The 16,065-nt window shown below is 46.0% G+C and overlaps 1 protein-coding gene across 6 annotated transcripts in view; it reads right to left on the bottom strand.

Annotated features, from left to right (window-relative positions):
• Positions 1-15,690, bottom strand: part of MAP7D2 (MAP7 domain containing 2) — a 111,687-nt gene extending 95,997 nt beyond the window's left edge. For all 6 annotated transcript variants that reach the window (XM_077989637.1, XM_015127063.3, XM_077989636.1 and 3 more), the window contains exon 1: positions 15,536-15,690. In XM_077989637.1, coding sequence (XP_077845763.1) covers positions 15,536-15,662 — 127 coding nt within the window. In that variant the 5' untranslated portion in view covers positions 15,663-15,690. The remainder of the gene's footprint in view (positions 1-15,535) is intronic.
• Between the last annotated feature and the right edge of the window lie 375 nt (positions 15,691-16,065).

A 16,065-nucleotide genomic window follows, 5' to 3' on the forward strand; every position in this document is an offset into this window, starting at 1 on the left:
TCCAGTTTTTACTCTTCAGTTGTGCCAGGTTGAAAAGTTGAGACAGGGACAGAGAGGGTTGGCTGACTGTGGGCACTCCAGGGCCACCACAGAGCCAGGAACAAGTCTTGTCTATGAGTTCAATCATTGTCCTACAGACCTGATACAGTGTCAAGGAGCTAAATGCTGGTTCTGTTCTTGGTGGCCTACCAGCATCTGAGAGTGGTTGAATGACAAGTGCCAAATACCAAAGCCTGTACAGGAGAAACCAAGAATAGATGGCTTTGAAGTAACTTGTTTGAAATCTGAAACTCATTCCTCATTCCTGATCCTAATCTGTCGATGTTAGTCAACATCTAGTTAATTGTACAGTCCAATACAGAAGCTACTACTATATGTGCTGATAGAAATTTAATTTTTTAAAATTTAGAAACAATTAAAAACTCAGTTCCTCAGCGCTCAACAGCCACATGTGGCTAGTGGCCATCATATGGAACAGTTCAGACCTAGAACATTTCCAACATCACAGAAAGTTCTATTGGACAGTGTTGTACCTTACATGTCTTATCTCTGCTTGAATTAAGAGCTGTTTGCTCTAATATAATCTTTACATGCCAAAGTGTAAATAATCCTTTTGATTTTTAAGCGGTAAAGATAAAACCATGTACCACAAAGGACATTCAACACTCCCAAGTAGAAAGGCACTGAGAACCCTTGGGCCCCTCGGTTGAAACAGAGAAACTAAAACACAACTAAGAGAAATTAAAGTTGAACAAGGTATAGTGAAACAGTCCATTTTTCTCACTTAATTGTTCTTCTATAAAAAGGGTTGATCTCATCCCAGAAGATTAGGGATATGTGAAGCTCAATGGACTATTAAGAAGAAGCAGGCGGGGCACGGTGGCTCAAGCCTATAATCCCAGCACTTTGGGAGGAGGCTGAGACAGGCGGATCACGAGGTCAGGAGATCGAGACCATCCTGGCTAACACGGTGAAACCCTGTCTCTACTAAAAAATACAAAACATTAGCCGGGCGTGGTGGTGTGCGCCTATACTCCCAGCTACTCGGGAGGCTGAGGCAGGAGAATGGCGTGAACCCGAGAGGCGAAGCTTGCAGTGAGCTGAGATCCAGCCACTGCACTCCAGCCTGGGCAACAGAGCGAGACTCCGTCTCAAAAAAAAAAAAAAAAAGCAGCAGCAATTATTCTTCAGAAAAAAATTTGTGACTGACAAAAGTAAAATCAAGTGAAGTGGAAATCTAGGTGGGTGAGGAGAGGAAAAAGGGAGAGCAGGAACATGTTTTGCAGTAAGAAAATGGCAATTAAAATTCATAATTTTTAATTTTTTATTTATTATTTTTTTGAGATGGAATCTCACTATGTCACCCAGGCTGAAGTACAGTGGCGCAATCTCAGCTCACTGCAACCTCCGTCTCCCACGTTCAAGTGATTCTCCTGCTTCAGCCTCCCGAGTAGCTGGGATTACAGGCATGCACTACCACACCCGGCTAATTTTTGTATTTTTAGTAGAGAGGGGGTTTCACCATGTTGGCCAGGCTGGTCTCGAACTCCTGACCTCAGGTGATCCACCCGCCTTGGCCTCCCAAAGTGCTGGGATTACCGGCATGAGCCACCATGCCCGGCCTAGAATTAGTGATTTTTTAAAAAGAGCTTTTGGTCTGTAGACATAACTACAACTGCTTAAAAATATTTATTACCCAGCTAATGAAAATGATCAATGCTAAATTTTATTCATAACACATATCTCCACTGAGGGAAAAAATTACCCAGGTACAAGGAGAGCTTCCACTGAAGGCTGTCACAATATTTCACTACCCACTGTCACCCCGACTGGTGATCAAGAAAACTAAACAAATACAATTAATAGAGTAGAAAAGAGCAAAACCTGCTAAGAGGTGATGCTATCCCCATGAGCAATACACTTTCCCTCTGGTAAGTGTAGTGCTGAAAATGTGCTAGGTATTGAAGGAAGAGAACATACAGGAACCCCATGGGGGGCTGTCTTTAAGAATAAGCACAGCAGGAGAATTCGGTCTTGCCCAGTTTCCGATTCAGATGGTTACTTCAAGTTAACAGCACATTTTAAGGTGTTGTTCTGAAACAGGGACATAGAGCACTGCTTAATAAAGGGCTGCAGGTGCCTGGTGAGACTCCAGTTGCAAAGACATTTCCTGTCCTCCCTCCCTCCTTCCAGAAAGGATTAAGACTGCTTACATAAAATACAGTAGAAATAAATACAGAAAGTAGGAGAGAAAGAGAAAAACAAGGGTAGGGATAAAAAATGGAGCTGAAAAGGAAGTTAATCCCATACATCTACCATAGCAACCAGAGTACCACACTGGTTGAGTTGCTAAACCAAGAGTCAACTCTGAAGGTATCAGTGTCCAATGGTGAAGACAGACCAACTGCTTAGGAAGGAGACAGGCTGGTCTGGGAAGGGGCTCATCCTGCAGGCCCTGAAGCAGGTGCTGGGTAATCAGTCCACTAAAGCCATCTGTAACTAATGGTAGCGCTTTCACATCAAATCTAGAAAGATGGAGGTAGAACCAGCCCATATACACTGGAACTTTCCTGTTTAACAGTGTGGGTCCCAGAGTTAGGGCATCTGTCCTACCAGTCAATCAGTACCTGTTGGTCAGAATCAGCAAGTGGTTTCTGTGGACAAGGCACTAGGAAGACATGACACCAGCTAGGGGAGATGACCAGATCCAACCTCACAGAGTCCATAGAATCCCAACTCAGCAGACCCTACCCAGCAGCAGGGATTCCTTACTCCGACCCCAACACCAAACCCAGGAGTTCCTAAGCTGGCTAATACAGCTCTCTCCTCCCACAGTTATGGTTCCATGTCTTTCAATACTATGCTTTCTGTCTTAATCTGTTTTCAGTGGCTATAACAGAATACCACAGACTGGGTAACTTATAACAAACAGAAATTTACTTGGCTTACAATTCTGGATGCTGGTGGTGTCAGCATCTGCTTGGCATCTGGTGAGGGCCTCCTTTCTGCATCAAAACATGGCAGAAGGGCAAGCAAGCCCACGACACAGAGAAGGCAAATGGGGGCCAAACCGAACCCACTTTCAACAATAATCCATTCATGAGGGCAGAGCCCCATAGCCTACTCACTTCTTAAAGGTCCCATCTCTTAATGCCATTACAATGGCGATTTTGACATGAGTTTTGGAATGGACATTCAAACCTTAGCACTTTTCCTCGATAACAGCTTAATAATTCCCATAAAGCCAAGTCCATCCCCTTTCCACAGTCTATCAGGTCCCCAAGACAATGATCTGTGTGAGGACCCACTAGTCACAGCCTCGGTGCACTCCCTTCACCCAGGCTGGGAAAAGCAAAATCAGGTTATCCCTTCGAAAGCCTGGGGGTCCAGGCCTGCTTTGCCTCATATGGGGGAGCCCATTTCATCAAAGTGTGTTTCCATTTCCTCTACATCCATGCAGAAGAGATCCAAGCTGGACTCACTACCACAGCACACATACTGTGCTTCACACCATACTTGACAGCATAGTCATCACACTGAATACTTAGTCACCGTAAGACTCAATGTAGACCACAAAACTCCCTGCGCGATGGAAATGTTCTAGGTCAATGCAGTCCAATACAGTAGCCACCAGCCACAGCTGGCTATTGAGCACGTGAAACGCAAACAGTCCAAATGGAGACACACTAGAAGTGTAAAATACACACGGAATTTCAAAGACTTGATGCAAAGAATGCCAGATATCTCATTAATAATGTTTAATATTAATTATATGCTGAGGCTAGGTGAGATGGCTCATGGCTGTAATCCCAGCATGAGACCTGTCTCTATTAAAAAAAAAAAAAAATTCAAAAATGATCCAGGCATGGTGGCACTCACCTGTGGTCCTGGCTACTTGGGAACTGAGGTGGGAGGATCGCTTGAGCCTGAGAGGTTGGGGCTGCAGTGAGCTGTGATGGCAGCACTGCACTCCAACCTGGGCAACAGAGCGAAACCCTGCCTCTACAAAGCAAAAAAAAGGACTACACACAGAGCTGATGAACTTTGGAGGTTTAGTACTGACAGCAAGGGCGGCAAGCTCGGGGTAGCCCAGAGCAGAGGGCGGTGGGGAAAATGATGAAATCTAATGTGCTGTCTGGTTCTTTGAGCAGAGAGAGAAGGAATGCTCATCCTTAGAGAGGATTGTGAAGGACCTAGTTTCACACAGGGGAAGCCAGGGTTGTTTGTTTGTTTTGCCAAATTTTACCTACTTTGAGGAAGCAAAGTGTGGTTGAGGTAGAGAACTTGGTATATAAGAGGATGAAGGACTGGGCGCGGTGGCTCAAACCTGTAATCCCAGCACTTTGGGAGGCCAAGGCAGGTGGATCACTTGAGGTCAGGAGTTCGAGACCAGCCTGGCCAACATGGTGAAACCCTGTCTCTACCAAAAATACAAAAATTAGCTAGGCATGGTGTCACGTGCCTATAATCCCACCTACTTGGGAGGCTAAGGCATAAGAACCGTTTGAACCGGGGAGGTAGAGGTTGCAGTGAGCCGAGATCATGCCACTGCACTCCAGCCTGGGGGATACAGAGAGACTCTGTTTCCCGCCCCCCCAAATTAATTAATTAATTACATGCTGAAATATTTTGGAATATACTAGGCTAAATAAGCTGCATTATATTAATTTTGCCTGTTTTTCTTTTTTTTAATGTGTCCACTAGAAAAATTAAGATTACATATGTGGCTAGCATCCTATTTGTATTAGCCACCACTGACTTCTATTATTTGCTCTTTTTCTTTTTAAAATTTTTTTCCTAGACACCAGGCCCAGTGGATAGTCTTTTTCTTTAAATTGACTTATTTTTGCTTAGTTTCTGTATTTTTTTGACTTTTTACTCATTCCGAAAATATTCAGAAACTATAGTGTGATGTACTAGTTGTAGTTTTAAAATAAATTGAAGAATCAACAGAACTATTAACCTAAAGTTAAAAAGATAAGTTTGTCCACATGTAATCTAAAACCCTCTTATGTACTATACCCTTTGGGAAATGCTGGTCCAGAGCAGAGCTATTCAAAGTGTGTCCTGTGGACAGGTGCCAGTCTCTCCTTTTTAGGTTTTTGTTTTTTGTTTTTTTTTTTTTCAGGAAACCCTGAGCAGCCTAACCCTGATGGGCTGTGGGGAGGGAGCACAATCTCTTTATTATTCATTATCAGTCTGCAATAAAGAATAAAGGCATACATTGAGAGCATGCTTCTTTTTTTTTTTTTTTTTGAGACAGAGTCTCACTCTGTCACCCAGGCTGGAGTACTGTGGCACCATCTCAGCTCACTGCAACCTCCGCCTCCCTGGTTCAAGCGATTCTCGTGCCTCCACTTCCCAAGTAGCTGGGACTACAGGCACGCGCCACCACACCCGGCTAATTTTTGTATTTTTAGTAGAGACAGGGTTTCGCCATATTGCCCAGGCTGGTCTTGAACTCCTGACCTCAAGTCATCTGCCTGCCTTAGCCTCCCAAAGTGCTGAGATTACAGGTGTGAGCCACCGCACCTCGCTGAGAGCATGCATTTAGAAACATTTACAGCAACTGGACAGAGTATTCTGTTACTTAATGAGCTCTTTAAATCTAATATTTAACCTAACCTGCTATTTAAAAATTGGGACTTGTATTTTCCATGTCTTTCATATAATTTTCTTTACTGTGTTTTACCAAGGTATTGGTCAACAACAGATTGGAAATTTACCAAAAAAAAAAAAAACAAAACAAAACAACAACAACAAAAACAAACAAACAAAAAAACTGCTCCTGTACCAGAGTTAGTTTGAGACACACTAGCCTAGAGTATCAGAGAATCTTCCAGGGTCCTTCTAGAGCAATGACCGGAGTTACAGCAAGAGCCTCAAGCATACCCAACACAGTGTCCTAAGGCAGGAAGCCAATTAAGGATATCTTCAGATCCTTAACAATAATGGTGGGCACAGGGAGGATGGGGGGTTCGTTCCTCGTAAACTAGGAAATTCCATTAAATGGAACTTCTCCTCCTCTAAGCATTTTAATAATATTTTTGCTGTAAATTCTAAGAAATGAGATCCCCATCGCCTTTGGGGAGAAAAACAACTGTGTACTAAGTAAAAGACATACAAGATCTTTGTAATATGTGGCTAGACAGTACTGAGCTAGATCCTGAGAGGGGTATAGCAGATGTGGGAGACACAGCTCACGTGCAAAAGGAGTTTATTATCCATCCGTGGAGGCACAGTGGCACAGGAAGTTAAAAATTCTCAGCTCTGGGCCAGTCATGGTGGCTCACGCCTGTAATCCCAGCACTTTAGGAGGCCAAGGCAGGTGGACCACAAGGCCAGGAGTTCGAGACCAGCCTGGCCAACATGGTAAAACCCCATCTTTACTAAAAACACAAAAATTAGCCAGGCATGGTGGTACACACCTGTAGTCCCAGCTACTCAAGAGGCTGAGGCAGAAGAATTGCTTGAACCCGGGAGGCGGAGGTTGCAGTGAGCCAAGATCATGCCATTGTACTCCAGCCTGGGCAACAGAGCGAGACTCCATCTCAAAAAAAAAAAAAAAAAAAAAAAAATTTCCTCAGCTCTGAAGTCAAACACACTTGGGTGTGAGGCCTGGTTTGCCACTTACTGTGTGCCCTTGGGCAAATATCTTAACGTTTCTTCTTTTTTTAATCTCTCACCTCTGGCTGAATACATAACCTTTCTTAATTAAAACATATAATCAATCCTCTGTATTCAATGGTTCCATATCCAAGGATTCAACCAACCACAGACTAAAAATATTCAGATTAAGGCTGGGCGTGGTGGCTCATGCCTGTAATCCCAGCACTTTGGGAGGTGGATCACCTGAGGTCAGGAGTTTGAGACCAGCCTGGCCAACATGGTGAAACCCCGTCTCTACTAAAATTACAAAAATTAGCCGGTTGTGGTGGCAGGCGCCTGTAATTTCAGCTACTCGGGAGGCAAAGGCAGGAGAATCACTTGAACCCAGGAGGCAGCGGGTTGCGGTGAGCCGAGATTGTGCCACTGCACTCCAGCCTGGGCAACAGAGTGAGACTCCATCTTAAAAAGAAAAAAGAAAGAAAGAAATATTCAGATAAAATAAAATGGATGGTTGCACCTGAACTGAACATGTACAGACTTTTTTTTTTTTTTTGGTCATTATTCCCAAAACAACACAGTATAGCAACTATTTACATAGCATTTACATTTATTAGGTATTATCAGTAACCCAGAGATGATTTAAAGTGTAAGGGAGGGAGGGGCGCGGTGGTTCACGCCTGTAATCCCAGCACTTTGGGAGGCCAAGGTGGGCAGATCACTTGAGGTCAGGAGTTCAAGACCAGCCTGGCCAACATGGCGAAACCCGATCTCTACTAAAAATACAAAAAAATTAGCCAAGTGTGGTAGTCTGTGCCTGTAGTCCCAGCTACTTGGGAGGCTGAAGCAGGAGAATCGCTTGAACCCAGGAAGCAAGAGGTTGCAGAGAGCAGAGATCATGCCACTGCACTCCAGCCTGGGTGACAAGAGCGAGACTCTGTCTCAAAAAAACCAAAACCAAAACAAAAATGAGCCATACATAGTGGTGTATGCCTATAGTCCCAGCTCCTTGGAGGGGCTGAGGTGGGAGGGTTGCTTGAACCTGGGAGGTCAAGGCTGCAGTGAGCTGAGATCGTGCCACGGTACTCCAGCCTGGGTGACAAAGTGAGACTCTGTCTCAAAAAAAAAAAAAAAAAAAAAAAAAAAAAAGTAAAAGGGAGGATGTGCATAGGTTACATGCAAATACTATACCATTTTATATCAGGGACTTGGGTATCCTTGATTTTTGGTGTCCTGGAAAGGTGCTGGAACCAATCCCCAACGGATACCAAGGAACGACTGTACTTACCTATTACAGAAGATATTCTCCAAAAGGGCCACTAACAATTTCTCCTTTCCCAGTAGGTGCATGCTGTCCTCACATCAAGAGGTGGAGTCTATTTCCTCTCCCCTTGAATCTAGGCTGGCCTTGGGACTAGCTTTGACCACTGAACACAGCAAAAATGACATTCTGGGACTTCTAAATGCAGGCCTTAAGAGAACTGGCAACTTCTGCTTCCTCATTCAAAGCACAGCAGCCACACTGTTAGAAAGTCCAGGACAGACTCCCTGTGATTAGGTACCTGGACAATGAGAGACCATCTTGGACATTTCAAGTCCAACTGAGCTCCCAGCAGACCAGTAGACTGTACCAGCATGAGTCACTCCAGGTGACCCCAAATGGAGCAGCAGAACTTCTCCAGTGAGCCAAGGTAACCCCCAGAACTATGAGAAATAAGTTTTTGAGTGGTTTGTTACACAATAATAGATAACTGAAACGTCTCTGAAATGACAAAAAGAATATAAAGTGATCGTGAGGATGAAAGTAAAATAATGTATAAGTGCTTATACTGATACTTGGCACACAAGTGCTCAACAATTAGCGGCCATTACTGTCTGGGAAGCTAAAATGAACATGTGCAGTATATTATAACTGCAGACTGCTATGTATGTTACATTCAGGTTCTGAGTGCTTTGCAGGCCCTGCGGAGTGGGAATGCACAGGAGGTGAAAAGGCAAGGCTTCAGGGTAAAAGCGCGTCTTGGACCTGAAGGACAGAGTATGCAGAACACTGGTTTCTAAACCTCTAATGCATGAAGACCCACCCACAGACTTCTAGGCAATTGCAACGCGTGTCTGCACCAAAGGCTGAAGACTGTCCCGGCAGAAGTCTCGAGGTCTCTATATAGACAGATCGGTGGTTGTGAGGCCAGGGGGAATGAAGAATGTTAATGAATATGGGGATTCTTTGTGGGATGGTGAACATGTTCTAAAATTGATTGTGGTGATGGCTGCACAACTCTGTGAATATACTAAAAACCATTGATTTGTGCATTTTATATGGGTAGAATATATGGCATATGAATTTTATAGAGATGATAAAGCTGTTTATTTTTATTTTTGAGTCAGGCTCTCACTTTGTCACCCAGGCTGGAGTGAAGTGGAAGAATCTCAGCTCACTGCAGCCTCGACCTCATGGGCTCAAGCAATCTTCCCACCTCAGCCCCAAAGCAGTTGAGACTATAGGTATGTGCCACCACGCCCAGCTAATTTTTTGTATTTTTTTATGGAGACAGTGTTTTGCCAAGTTGTCCAGGCTGCTCTTGAACTCCTGAGTGCAAGCTATCTGTGGGCCTCGGCCTCCTGAAGTGCTAGGATTACAGGTGTGAACCACCGCGACCAGCCATAAAGCTGTTATTACAGAAACACAGAGGGTGGGAGGGATGAAGAGGGTGAGATGACAAAGGAGCAAGGAACATTCCAAAGGGTTGCCTGGGGGCTGCAAGGCACCAACCTATTTGGCACTGAGAGGAAAAGCAAGTCTTTTTAGGTGGTGAACGAACCCAGCACCGGTCAGAAGCTAGGAGCCCTGGGGACAGACCCTGTCATTCCAAGGATCTCAGGCATTTGGCATGATTGCTGTTCCCTCAAATGCTTTGCATGCATGTGGCTCACTCATACCTGTTTTCCTTTCGCTTAAATGACAACCCAAACTCTGCTAATCACGAGGCTTTTAAAAACAGAAAAAGTTCCTAGGCAAGAAGAAAACAAATGCTTCCCAACAGAAAAGCAGATCAGGGCTTGCACTCAGACTGACCTCAGAGGCAGATGAGGCGGGATCCCAAGGCCTAGTCAGTCCCAGAGCCTCAGATGCCAAGACAGTAAACTCCACATTTAAATGTGGCCAACTCAGATGTGAGGTGGACAGTGGATACTCCCTCCCTAAGGGCGGCTGCCCTCTACCACCCCCTCATCCTTCTGGTGAAATTCCTTTCAAAAGAGGCCGGAGGGCAGGGCCATGGGAAGTTTTCAAATCCTGGAACTGCTGCCAGAGCCAACTTAGCACATGAACAGCCCCCTAACACCAGGCAGTATCATTGTATCACCAGCCAATATATCTCATTAAATCCTCTCAACAAGACCCACCAGGATATTTACCAACAACCCCCAGAAATCTCCATCTCTCCCCTGCCCAAATCAACCTTGTGAATCCTTCTGTTTTGTAAGTCAATCAATGTAATTACTACAAGAAGACAAAGTGTTCTTTCAAAACACTAGCCACTGCAGAAGATGGGGCACCTGAAAGAGAGGAAAACATCCTTTCACGTTGGAGAAGAAGCAGGGTTAGACATGACAGACTCTGAGCAGCTATGTCACCATGGCTAGGATATCAGAAGGGAAATCACAAAGACTTTCAGCAGTTTGCCCTGAAGGTCCTGCTAAGTCCAAGTCCTATGCTGCTATCAGTAAATAAAGCCAGGAGCCATAAACCCAAATACAACTTTGTAGGAAGTTTGTGGTCCTTCCCACTACCAGAGACTCTAGAGACACAAACTCAACTTGTTCTCTTGTTCTTCCTTATCTGAAAAGCTTTTTGGTTTTTTGTTTTGTTTTGCTTTGTTTTTAGATGGGAGTCTTACTCTGTCTCCTGGGCTGGAGTGCAGTGGCGCAATCTTGGCTCACTGCAACCTCCGCCTCCCGGGTTCAAGCAAGTCCCTGCCTCGGCCTCCCGAGTAGCTGGGATTACAGGCGCCTGCCACCACACCTGGCTAATTTTTGTATTTTTAGTAGAGACGGGGTTTCACCATCTTGGCCAGCCTGGTCTTGAACTCCCGACCTCGTGATCCACCTGCCTCAGCCTCCCAAAGTGCTGGAATTACAGGTGTGAGCCACCGCGCCCGGTGATCTGAACAATTTTAGGATTAAAGCATTCAAAAATGGTTTTAAACACAACTTTGAAAAAGGATGAAGAACTCCGATTTCTTGGGGACCCAACGCCTTTGCTACTCGGGCCCACCCTACTTTTCTTTCTTATTTCACAATTTTTAATTTTTGTGGCTACATAGTAGGTAGCAGGTGCATATATTTCCGGGGTACAAGAGATGTTTTGGTACAGGCATGCAATGTGAAATAATCACATCATGCAAAATGGGTTAGCCATCCCCCTCAAGCATTTATCCTTTGTGTTACAAACAATCCAATCATACTATTAGTTATTTTTAAATGTACAATTAAGTTATTATTGACTATAATTACCCTGTTGTGCTATCAAATACTAGGTCTTATTAATTCATTCTATTTTTTTATACCCATTAACCATCCCTACCTCCCTCCCACCCCCTACTACCCTTCCCAGCCTCCAATAACCATCTACTCTCTGTCTCTGGGCCCCACCCTATTTTGTTTTTCTTTCGAGACAGAGTCCCGCTCTGTCACCCAGGCTGGAGTACAGTGGCACGATGTCAGCTCACTGTACCCTCCGCTTCCTGGGTTCAAGCGATACCATGCCTCAGCCTCCCAAGTAGCTAGGATTATAAGCGTGTGCCACTGGGCCCAGCTAATGTTTGCATTTTTAGTAGAGATAGGGTTTCACCATGTTGGCCAGACTGGTCTCAAACTCCTGACCTCAAGTGATCCACCTGCCTTGGCCTCCCAAAGTGCTGGGATCCTGGGCACGGTGGCGCAGAAGTTGCAGTGAGCCGAGACTGCGCCACTGCACTCCAGCCTGGACAACAGAGTGAGACTTCATTTAAAAAGAAAGAAAGAAAAGAAAGGATTTGAAAGAAAGAAAAAGAAAAATCAAAGTGCTGTGATTACAGGCATGAGCCATCGTGTCCGGCCCCTCACCCTACTGTGAACCCCTGAGGGAGGTTATCCTGAACTTCCAGTTTGTACCTCTACATTCTCATGCTCCAGGGCAGGGGATGAAGATATGCAGATGGAAGGACATGAAGAAATGCCATCTTATGGCAAAGCAATTCCCTCCTTCCTAGGGAACAAGGGGCAAAGGAGTTTAATTCAGTAAATAATGTATACTACTCAGGTGACTGGGACACGATAAACTGAGATTTCACCACTATACAATTCATCCATGTAACCCAAAACCACTTGTACCCCAAAAGCTATTAAAACAAAAAATAAAAAAATTTAAATAACAGTATGTATCTGTAGAATGCACTGGAAAACTCAATGGGCCTCAGGAAACATGCTTTACAGTTCCATTATCTCAAACTTCTCCACCAACACATTTCTTTAATACAACTCATCAGTGATTTATGAGCACTCAACCCAGCGTATCTGCTCCCAGCATGATGCGATTGGGAAACAATGGTCAGAGACCTACTGTACACAAAAACCCTAAGGAGGGGTAGGATGACGATACAGTCACCTCCTGCACCAGGCAGCACTGAGAGAGGTACCCATAACCTGGACCCAGGCCTTGCTCTCAAGCTAATGATCCAATAGAGGAAATGCACCAGCTTGAGCACTTGTGTGTCAGGCCTGCTTTACAGACATTAATTCCTTCATCCTCAAGACAGTACTCTGTCTCCCAGCATTGTTCTTCAGCAACTCCCGCCCCCTTATTTGTATGTGTGTGTGTGTGTGTGAAACAAGAGTCTCACTCTTTTGCCCAGGCTGGTGTGCATTGGCCATCATGGCTCATTGCAGCCTCAACCTCCAGGGCTCACGTGATCCTCCCACCTCAGTCTCCTGAGTAGCTGGGATTACAGGCATGTATACATGTGTACAGGCTACTCATGTAAACACCCAACTGTTTTTTTTTTTTTTTTTTCCTAGAGATAGGGTCTCATTTTGTTGCCCCGGCTGGTCTTGAACTCCTAGGCTCAATTGATCCTTCTGCCTCAGCCTCCCAAAATGCTGGGATTACAGGTGAGCCACTGCATCCAGCAAGTGTGATATACTTCACAACTGCTTCTAAAGCCCATTTTAAATGGGAGAAAACTGAAGCTCACAGATGTCAAATAACTTCCCCAAAATTACACAGTAAGAAGAGAGTGCTGACATTCATACCCAGGCAGTCTGGACCTCAATCTACTCAGCTTTAGTAACAGCAATGGCCAGCAGAGTCCGGCATACAGTAGATACCCAATGAGCATCTGCCTAGAGGAGCATGAAGGTTAATATAATACAGGCAGAGAAAGAGTGCTTGGCTGGAGGTACTGCAGGCACAGACAGGAGGAAGTTCATTAATTCTGACTGAGAGAACCTAGAGGAAGTGAATTCCTGAAGGAAAAATGGGAGAAGGGAGTATTTCAGTCTGAGGGGGACACAGGATCTGTGTGACAGTAATGCTGTCCGACGTTATGGTAGAGATCTGGTGATTCTATCTGCTGGTTAAAGGTTTTTAAGCAGACTGAAACAAGCACTTGCTCATTTGTTATACTATGTGTATCAGACAAGCACTAAAATGAACAGATTTGGTAATTTCTATTCAGAGGTAATTAAAAGGAAAGAAAGAAGGCATCACTGGGGGGTAACGGGAACATGCACAGGATTTCAATATCGGAAGAACCTGTTGCTAGACGAAACCACCAGCGGTATTTCCCTGCTGTCTTTTACAACAGCTCCCAGGAAAACCACTTGCCAACTCATATCCCCCAACTGTGCAACACAAAATTGTTGAACAGCCTAAACATCTCAGGTCCTTCTGTCTTGCAGCCTTCACAGCACCCAGCCCAAGCTTAGGAATAATGGCTGACTCTCTAGAAAAGCAGGTTAAGTCTCATTAGGAATGGGTCCCAAATGCTAAGGGCCTGGGTAACCAAGAATGATCAGTATCCAGGACAGATTATTATAAGACCTCAAAATCATAATTTTTCTAAGGAGACTTTATTTAAGTACCCGGCCTTGCTAAATCCCCCAAAGAACAAATCGTGGTATCACCTGGCACCTAAATTGAACATTCCAATTTTACCATACCAACCTTAATGCACATAGGTGTTTATTTCACATTTTAAACCTTCACACAACATGTTTTTCTACATTTCCAATTTCAAACGAAGGAAGATAGTCTTAAGCTAATCTTAATATCAGAAGAGTGCATTAAATGATTCTACAGTAGTTTCCAAACAGAACTTATTAAGAATCTCCCCCGCAAAAGTACCTCCTCCCCTTCCCCTAATTTTGTTTCCATAAAAAAAAAAAAAATCTCCCCTTTATTCGAATAAAATCCAAGATACAATGAAGGCCCAATCGTACCGCCCCTCCCCACCTCTCATGAGTACAACAAAACATTGAAATAAACTATTATTTAAGCTCTCAACCAAATAAAAATGCAAACTGAAACAACCTCTCCTTTTCAATGTTTTATTATACAAGGTCGCCTCTGCCAGGGAGGGTCGTTCTGGTGGGTAGTTTCCAGGTTCTTCCCTAGCAGATGCAGCTTGAGTGTTTCAAGCAAAAAGGATAAAAACAAAAGCACACATTTCAAAGGTAGTTATAACGTTATCCTGTGACAGTTAATGAATTCTGCCTTTAAAAAAGCATAATGAAAAACACGAACTGGAAATGATTTAAGCTATCTCCTCCTTCTATGAATGATGCAACTGAAGGCCCAATCAGAAAATACCCCTCGCCCCCACAACCCCGTGAAAAAGCATATTTTAAGAACATTTCTTTTGATTTCTTTCCTTTTCTTGGCCTATCATATATAAAATACTCCCATCTTCACTATGTGATAATTCATCGAATCAAAGTTTTGTGCGGTTTTTTTAATGCATGTTAGACTGCAGTAAAAAATGTTTTAAAAATAGCCTGCATTATTAACTAAAAATAAAGAAAAAAGATGTTGTCAGGAAAAACAGCATGAAATCGGTTTCCATGCTGCTTACACCCCCGCACTACCTGCAACCACTTTACAGAACGTTAGCATCAGACCTGCTTATCTAAAATCCTGTCAAATGTCCTCACAGTCTCCCCCACTGCCTCGCTGGCTTCTGGGCAGCCAGGGACCAGCCCTCCATGGCTTCCAACATCTGCAGCCTGGAGGACTGAGAACCTTGTTTGCCCCGCTGCCTCGAGAGGGGGCCGCGGCCGGGTCACCTGAGCAGCATACCCGAGACCACAGGGAGCGCATCCGGGCGGGAGGAGCACCCGGTCCTGGGCAGACGCCTGGCCGCCCAGGCTAATCTGCTTCTGCCAACGGGTGACACGCCGATTTTGCCCCCTGGGAACGCCAAGAGGCGCGAAGCTGGGCCACCTTCCCCGCGGGCTGCAGTGGCGCTCGCGCGCGTTTCCCAGAACGCAGGGCGCGCGCGGAGGCCGGGGCAACCCCAGAAGCCCGCTCGGTTTACCCTAACGACCCCCATGCCGACTGCTCCTCGAGGACGAGGACTGGACCCCCAGCCCCCCCTCAGGCACCTCCATCCCAAATACACCTGCCGCCCACCCTAAGCCACCCCCCATGTGTACCCACTCACCCAGGTCGCCCCAAGAAAGAACCCCGCCACTCGCACAGAGAGGGGTGCGGCCCTTGGATGCACGTCCAGACGATCCCGGGCCGGTGAAAGGGCATTTATCTCAGCTCTGCGCCATGCCCCTTCCCCCCACGCTCGAGGACCGTTGCCCTGGGCCGTCGGGCCCGCCCCCCCCACCCCCCTCCACAGGAACCCGAAGCCCTCGGGCGCCCGCCACACTCTGGGGAGGATACCTTGAGGCCTGTAGTTGGGTTGAGAGGTCCGCACCGCTCCCGGTTCTGCGATCTTCCCTGGGAGAGAGGTTCCCCGCGCAGTCCCCTCAGGCCGGGATCCCGTCCCGAAGCCGCCGCCGCGCTCCATCGGGATGCGCCGGCCGCACAGGCGCACTGCCAAGCCCGCCGCGCCGCACCGAACCCGCGCGCGTCCGCATGCGCACGCGTCCTCACGCAGCGCGCGCGCAGGGCGGGCACGTGCGATAAGCGCACCGGTTCCCACGCAGAGCGCACGCAGGGCGTGCACGTGCGATAGGCGCACCGGTTCCACGCACGGCGCACGCAGGGCGTGCACGTGCGAAAGGCACACCGGTTCTCACGCACGGCGCACGCAGGGCGTGCTTGTGCGACATGCTCACCGGTTCTCACACGTCGAGCGCGCATAGCGTGTGCATGGAATGTGCACAACAGTCCTCAGCGCGTACGGGCGTGCACGCGTCCTTACACACTGCTGTACACAGTGCACACACAGAAGGCGTGCGTACGCACAC

The sequence above is a fragment of the Macaca mulatta genome, chromosome X, assembly GCF_049350105.2.
Source record: "Macaca mulatta isolate MMU2019108-1 chromosome X, T2T-MMU8v2.0, whole genome shotgun sequence".
Classification (NCBI taxonomy): domain Eukaryota; kingdom Metazoa; phylum Chordata; class Mammalia; order Primates; family Cercopithecidae; genus Macaca; species Macaca mulatta.